General features: G+C 41.1%; 1 protein-coding gene across 1 annotated transcript; it reads left to right on the top strand.

Annotated features, from left to right (window-relative positions):
• Positions 1-1,109: 1,109 nt before the first annotated feature.
• Positions 1,110-6,735, top strand: LOC149829283 (putative disease resistance protein RGA3). Its single transcript, XM_090018012.1, has 2 exons — positions 1,110-5,314; positions 6,447-6,735. Exon 1 carries the CDS (start codon positions 1,592-1,594, stop codon positions 4,730-4,732), a length of 3,141 nt encoding a protein of 1,046 aa, XP_089874138.1. The 5' UTR covers positions 1,110-1,591; the 3' UTR covers positions 4,733-5,314; positions 6,447-6,735.
• The last annotated feature ends 1,465 nt before the right edge of the window (positions 6,736-8,200 follow it).

The raw sequence follows: 8,200 nt of genomic DNA, 5'->3' as shown, positions 1-8,200 counted from the left end.
AAAGAATGCACCGTATTACCCCTTCCCATAGGTGATCACAATTTGGATGAAGTTCAAGGATCATTACCTATCACTGAATCCACTCAAGCCAACTATCAATCAAACGAGTCAGAGCCAAACAACACTCATCCCGAATCAAGACATGATCCCGCCCAACTCCAGTCCATACCACTCGAAGAACCAAATCCGGAACCACAAACTCACAATGAGCATCCTAGGCGCTCTGTGCGGACTCGGCATATACCCATGCATTTAAAAGACTACAAGTGTTTCTCGGTCTTTCCCGCTTTCCATTCAGAAGCCTTGAGTGAAGGAATTGCACAATCCAAAGGTACTCGTTATCCCCTCATTAACTACCTCAACAATGACTAGGCGATCGACCACCGGGTATTGTGTTATGATTGGAAACAGTCCAATAAGTTGGAAGAGCAAAAAGCAACATACGATATCTAGATCATCTGCTGAAGCGGAGTACAGATCTATGGCGCTTGCAAGCTGTGAACTTACTTGGATTAAGAGCCTTTTGAAGGATCTGGGAATTCAACATAACCAACCCATGAATTTGTACTGCGATAATCAAGCAGCATTACATATTGCTGCAAACCCAGTTTTTCATGAGAGAACCAAACACATCGAGATCGATTGCCACACTATACGGGAAAAAATACAAAATGGAGAAATCAAAACATGCTTCATTCCCTCGTCAGAGCAAGTAGCCGATTTATTCACCAAGTCAGTTGGACGTGATGTGTTTGAGAAGTTACAATTCAAGTTGGCAATAGCTGATCCAGGATTACCAACTTGAGGGGCCCTGTTAAAATGGAAGTTCGACTAAAGGCAAATCAGTTATACAATTCAAATTCAAATCTAAGATTTGAATTTGAATTTTCCATATCATCATCCGGATAAACCAAGAGCTACCTTCCTATTATTTTTCATTCACAGCATTGAATGAGAAATAATAGCTGTAACGTTACCTTATGTAAATAAATACCATACGTAGGCAGTTACCCATATGTAAATATAAATTGAATGGTTCAGCGTGGTAACAAATAACAATTTTCACCATCTTAGTTCAGTGTTGATCCTATTGGCTTTAACACATCGTAGCAACAATTCCTCCTCCTCCTCCTCCTATCTCTCTTTCTCTGATGGCAGCAGTTATTGATGCTTTGTTGGGGAAATTGATTGAGCTAGGATGTGACGAAATCCAAAAATATATTTCAAGAGTTTCCTCTGTGAAGGATGAGTTGAAAATTTTAGCCTTGAAGATGCACACAACAAGCAATTCGCATCAAGGCACGTCAAGGATTGGGTATCAAGGCTGCATCAGGTTGTTTATGATGCTGAAGACATAATTGACCTCTACAGAATCAAAACCAGCAAGATAAATGCAGAAACCGGACAGACGAAGGTACGCAAGCTGATCCCTTCTCTTTCTTTTTTGTGTCGTAGCCTCTCATATCTAAGCAAAACTGCTAAAGAGATCAAATCAATCAACGAGAAGCTTAAGAAGATTTACGAAGAGAAGGGTAATTATGGCCTTGTTGCAATCGCGGGAGGGTCAAGATCTTCACTGGACGTAGGACAGATGTATGGGAACCGTCTGACGACTTGTAACATCACTGAGCCGGATGCGTTTGGAAGGGAAAAAGATGAAGATGAGGTCGTGGAGTGGTTGAAGAAAGAGCTCAATCATGAAAGGAGAGGGAATACTAGAGCTATAGCAATTGTTGGAATGGGGGGACTCGGAAAGACGACCCTTGCAAAGAGCATTTACAACAACAAAAGCATAAAAGAACATTTTCAAAAGTCCTTGTGGATCTGTGCATCAGAAAAACCACAGTTGGTGGTGTTATTCAAACATATACTAGAAGAGGTTGGTGGGAAAGGAAGCGGTGCCAACGAAATAATCGGGCTCAACGCTTTGCAAGCCGAGATAAGTAGACATTTGAAGGAGAAGAGATTTCTGCTTGTTATAGATGATGCATGGGATACATATTGGTGGAGGGAATTGAATGGACTTTTGCAACATGGTGCTCCGGAGAGTAGAGTCCTGATCACCACAAGAAAGGAGGAAGTTGCAAACAATATTGATGCAGCTTACTTGCATAGATTGCAGTGCTTATCATATGATGACAGTTGGCGTTTGTTCATCAGTAAAGCATTAAGGAGAGACGAGAAGGAAGACGTCCTTTATGGACTGAAGGAGATTGGGAGCGTTATAGTACAGAAATGCAAAGGGTTGCCTCTGGCCTTAAATGTTGTGGCGAGCTTGTTGAAGCATAAGGCGAGGACAGAGTCTGATTGGCAAGAAGTTGCAAAGAGCCCATTCTGGGGATGGAAAGGGATTACTCACGATGATGACAATCTAATTCTTTCTACCATCGCATTAAGCTACATGAATTTACCATTTGCCTTAAAACAATGTCTTGCATATTGCTCCATATTTCCAAAGGACTTTCGGATGGGAAAAGATGATCTAGTGAGACTATGGGTGGCAGAGGGCTTCGTTTCTAAAGATGAAGAGCAGGAAATAGAGGTTTGTGCTGGGAATTATCTTGAAGCATTGGTTGATTGTTCGCTGATTCAGATTGAGACTGTAGGATATTATAATATGGTGTTTTACAAATTACATGATATTGTTCATGATTTTGCTCTTCACATAAAAGGCCAGGAGCGTATAGATGAGATTGTTCTACGCGCAGGAACTGCATTTGATATTGTTCAAGCACGGTTCTTCTTCTTCACAGGGGATGATCGAGGGTTTACTGATGATGCACTAAGTCAACACCCAAAGCTTCGGACATTGTTGTTCAGATTAAACTGGAGCACGACTTTTACACCTTCTTTCTGCTTGGTACACTTTAAGTGGCTAAGGGTGCTAGATCTGAGCAAAGACCCCTATAGATTTGAATTGCCAGAGTCATTGGGGAATTTAGTGTTACTAAAATACTTGAATGTTTCTAGGACGAAAATAAAAGTGCTGCCAGAGTCGATTACCAAACTAAGCAGTCTTGAAAGACTCGACCTTGCTCATACTGGTATAAGAGTTCTACCGGAAGGTACTTCAAATCTGAGGGCGCTTAGGCATCTTCATTTGGAAGGCACTGATGAGTTGAAATATTTACCAAAGCACATTGGGCTGCTGACATGCTTAAGGACATTGAGCAAATTCGTTGTGGGTAGTGACATGAGGAACAGAAGTGGAAGCAGTATCAAGCAGTTGCGTCACCTAAACAGTTTAAGATGGGAATTGAGGATACATCATATAGACAGAGTAGGGAGTAGGGAAGAGGCTAAAGAAGCAGAATTACAGGTGAAAGTGAACTTACAAAAGTTGGAGTTATCATGCAACCGGGCATGCGTCTATGAGTTTGACAAAGAATTTGCAGAAAAAATAAAGGGCATATATGCAGAGCTTCAACCTCCTGTAGGTCTCAAGACACTGGAAATATATAATTACGGAGGTATTAGCCTACCCGCTTGGGCAAGCTCTTCTAGATACAGAAATTTAGAGGATGTCACCTTAAGTAGATGCGGATTCGTGGAACACCTACCCTCCTCATTGGCACACTTACCCAACCTCGTGAATCTCAAGATAGAAGGTGCTTCAAACGTCAAGATCATTGATGATGGGTTTCATCATGGTGTTGAACACATCGGGTTTCCCAAGTTAGAAGGTCTAGTCATTTGTGATATGAGAAGCTTAGAGGAGTGGTCGTTTAACTCCCAAGCAGAGACAATGCCTCGTCTCCGAAGCTTACAAATTGAAGATTGCCCCAAGTTGAGGGCGCTACCCAATGGGTTGCAACTCACCAATCTCCACAGCCTGAAGATAGTAGACCTTCCTGAGCTTGGTTCAATATTCATAGCATCATTAGAGAACATGAGAACGCTCAAACTGCACGGATTGCCCAAACTTGACTTGGAAGAGCAAGGGATTTTGCAACGATTGAATGGAGCAACGGCACTCTATGTGCTGGACCTAAAAGGTTTTCCGGAGTTGGACTTGGGGTCGAGAGTGCTGGAGGAAGCAATGGAGAGTATGAATCAGTTGAAATACTTGTGGATAGAGGACTGCTCCAAGCTTGCCACTTCCATTGCGGATGTCCTGAAACACCATCACCTCCCAAACCTTCGGCACATCAGTATTAGCTACTCATCAAAAATGCATTCTATAATTGGTTATGACGGACTCGGGTTGGAGTTAAAGGTGGATTCAGTGGAGGGGTTAAGTGGGTTCCAAAGCTTGGCCAGCAGGGTGACTCATCTATCAATTGGGTTGTCGAGTGAAGTGGATTCTCTGCCACAATGGATCCAACATCTCCACCAGATAGAGTTTATGAAAATTGAAGGTAGCCCCAAGCCGACCCACTTGCTGGAATGGCTGGCGAAGTTGTCCAAGCTTAAGAAGTTGGAACTCTGGAAGCTTCAGTCGTTGACATTTCTCCCAGATGGGATGCAAGCTCTCACCCAACTTCATGCTCTATACATCTTTGATTGTCCCAAGTTGAGGGCGTTACCAGATGGGATGCAAGCTCTCACCCAACTTCAAATACTATACATCTTTGATTGTCCCAAGTTGAGGGCGTTACCAGATGGGATGCAAGCTCTCACCCAACTTCAAATACTATACATCTTACATTGTCCCCATTTAGTTGAGCGTTGCAGGGGGGTTGACCGCCACAAGATCGCTCACATACCCCATGTGCGACTTCATGATGATTAAGAAGGATGCAGTACAAGCTCTCACCTTATCAGTTTTCAGTGAAATTACTTTTTTTTTCTTTTTCGATAGGCAAGCTGTGTGAGGTAGAGCCCTAGCAGTTCATTGGGATCCAGATCAGGTCATTCGTTCGACGATCCAAGCCGTTGAAAATCCCTTCACGATGATGCCACGTGTTGTGGCTTTGCCGCCCAAACAGAATGTAATGGCGTTACGCCGTTACCTTTAGTTTAAAAATAAAAATAATAATAAAAAAAAAAATGAACACGAAAGGTCATTCTTCTCGCTCGCTCCCACTACAGCGGGTTAGGGTTCTGCCGTGGGTTCATCTCCCCCTCCCCTTCTGCAATCGGTTTAGGCTCCTGCTGTGGGATCATGTCCGGCAACTTCCCCGACGATCAAGTGATTGGGTTTCATCCGACGATCTGACGCACCTCCGCTACCCTGTTTTCGTCTCCATCAGCGTCACCAGACTCAGGCAACCAAGCTAGGGAGTCCCCCGACGATCCTCTCTATCTCTCTCTCAAAGAAAACTCAGGTCGACCGGGATTTTTTCTCCATCTCTTCTACACACACATTGATAAGGTACGACCTTTTTTTTGCTTGATCTGCTTCTTCAGTGTTGCTTCGTTGATTTTTGGGGTTTTCTTCATTATTTTGGTAGGTGAGAAACATTTAGTGGTTTTGGATGCGTGTCTTTGATCATCTACATTTTGAAAACACTAACTTCGGATGTTTGATTTACTACTGGGTTTCCTCCTGCATCATGTCTACTGCATCATGATTAATGTATTTCTTCAAAGTTTAAAAATCCTTATATTTAATTAACATGTTAGCAACATAGAAATCAGGGAAGTTTTCATGAATAACCAGTGCTGTGATTGCTTTTATGGTGGTTCTTATGAAGGTGCTTGAATTCCAGATGGGGGCCTTTAGCATCCTCACATTCCATGTCTACTTTTTATCTATTAGTGTAACCATAATTTTTTACTTTGCTTGTTTAACATGCATCTTATCAGAAGTTTCCTTCTCAACTAATTTGTTATTTAGAATACAAAATTGTATTCAAAATAATCCTTGTTTTAGTTTGCTTGCCCCCTTTTAACTTTTGGTCTTTGAGAATTATATTTTATCAGCAGTCATTCAGATTTTGGCTTTTCCACCTTTGCTTACATTCCTATGAAAAGTATGTTACATGCCTAATTCTGTGATTAATCCAGCTCTGATATAGATGCATAAGAACCAACTTAGTGCTGTGGTTAATCCATGAGTGAGAAATATCAAAAAAATCATGTTTTTACATTGAAAAAATAATATCCATGAGTTGTTTCTTACTACTTTGATCTTGCTGAACACATTTATAGGCTCTGATTTGGTCAATATGACCTGTCTCTGTAAGTTTCAGCTACGGGATTCAGAACCCAATAGTGATCCATATATAGTTAGCTTTTGCCTCTTTTAGACTTTAGAGTCCTTTTTAATTAAACTGGAATAAAAAACAAGTCCAAAACAAGGCTTTAGAGTCATGTACTTAAGGTTACAACCTGCTATGTAACAAACGTTGATGATAATTTGAAAATACATTATTTTGTTTTGACAACATCATGTAAGTTGTTGATCAGCTCCTTTCTGCCCTTTTTTTCTCAATCGTGAAACTACCACTATTTTGCGCATTGACTCTCTTGAAGAATTAACTCATTTGTTTCATGATGTACAGGTTATGAGTCTGGCTGACTGTGCTAAATTTGACAAGCTCATGATCTAAGTCTTCCGTATTGAAGTAGATTATTGTCGGGGATGCTTGAGTTGTGTGAGCATCATCTTTGGACAAAGGAACCTCAAAGTCTTTAGCTTTGGTGGTTTATGTTGCAAATGTGAATCATAAGTTTTGTTTAGCTTAAAAATTGAAAAACGGCACCAAGATCTGATATTTTTGTGGTTGTGTCTGTCACTAAGCAACGTTGCTATCATTGTTGTTCTCTTTTACCATGGTTTTGATGACTGTACTTTTGTTAGCAATATTCTCTGCATTGGTTTTCAACAGCATTGTCACCATTGGTTTCCTGCAATTTTATAATAGCACAAGCCATATTAGCATAAGCGGTATTCCTTTTGTGTTTTTTGATTGGCAAACTGGGGTTAGCTAGACCCCAACCTGTTACAACAAAATAGGAATCTTTTATGTGTTTGGACAGTTGGTTACCCAACTCCCTTAGCAGGAAGCATAACAGTCATTGTGTTGGTGATTTCTTTTTTATATTTACACCAAGAAACTTCCCCCAGGAACAGAAACCTAGCCATGTCGGCTGTGCTTGCCGTACTTATGGTCACTGTCCTGATAACGCAAAACTCCATGGGCTTACCCATTGCCTCTAGGGAGTCGCCATGCCTTACCTGTGTTGGTGAATTTTGATCTTGCTTTTAGTGAAAATAAAAACACTTGACCTGAATGTTGATATTGCTCATTAGTTGCTATCAATAATAAATGCAGATTCAGTTGGCCCGCTTGCATTGGTTTGTGCAATTTGTCAAATCTTTTTACTAATTGTCAATTGATTTACTGTTTTCAAGTATGTTATTGGTTATCAGCATGTTTATTGTCAAGTTAATGGCATCCACAACTGATTTACAAAGCAAACTTGGGGCTAAGTTGTTGATGAACTCGTCTGTGGCACACAGGTTATAGGCAGATGAGTGGTTGGTCTGCACCAGCAAATACCTTGGGACTACTGGGTTGACCATTTTCTCAAATATACCCTGAATGAATGTCATATGACATCTTGAGAAATGGTCATAGTCCTCAAAATGATACTGCATCTCTCACATGATCATAGATATGGGTTGATATCCTGAAGACCCTTATCCATTTTCAACAACGTGATCCCTAATATAATAACCATAAGAAATTATGCATGGATCAGATGTAGGGCCGCAAACAGATTCGATGTGGACTGCATCATGCTAAAATTCCTGGCTACATGACCATGAGGGCTTTGCACCTCCGGCCAAGGGTTGTCTAGTATCCTCAACGTGAAAAGCCATGATCACGAGTTCAATAGCCATGGAGTGTCCCTCAAAGGTTGAAGCTGTGACTTCAGATCCCTATTTATATGGATGTGTTGATCCGCAAGTATGTTTGGTTATTTTTGTTTGATATTCAAGTTTTCTTCTTGTTTTTTTTTTTTTACATCGATTTTTCCTGAATGGAGAGGCTAAAGTCTAGATAATACTTTTTTTCTTTGATAAACAAGCATCGATTTTTTACATGGGTCTATTTATTTATTTATTTTATGACGAGAGGAACCCTTGCCGAAGTTAGGGAAAAACCCGAGTGAGGCCCCACGACCATCCTGCCTTACATGGTCCACCTCTGAAAGGTACGGACACACCCGTGTGCCAGCCGGGTTTGATCCAGGTCTTCTAACCTTGCGGCTAATTACCCTACCAGCAATTACAGTCATGGATTTGTAG

Source organism: Nuphar pumila, chromosome 9, assembly GCF_984573655.1.
Source record: "Nuphar pumila chromosome 9, dmNupPumi1.hap1.1, whole genome shotgun sequence".
NCBI lineage: Eukaryota > Viridiplantae > Streptophyta > Magnoliopsida > Nymphaeales > Nymphaeaceae > Nuphar > Nuphar pumila.
This window is presented reverse-complemented; position numbering and strand designations above follow the sequence as displayed.

Coding starts and splice junctions, on each gene's coding strand:
- LOC149829283 (XM_090018012.1), top strand. CDS start 1,592: ATGTATGGGAACCGTCTGACGACTTGTAACATCACTGAGCCGGATGCG.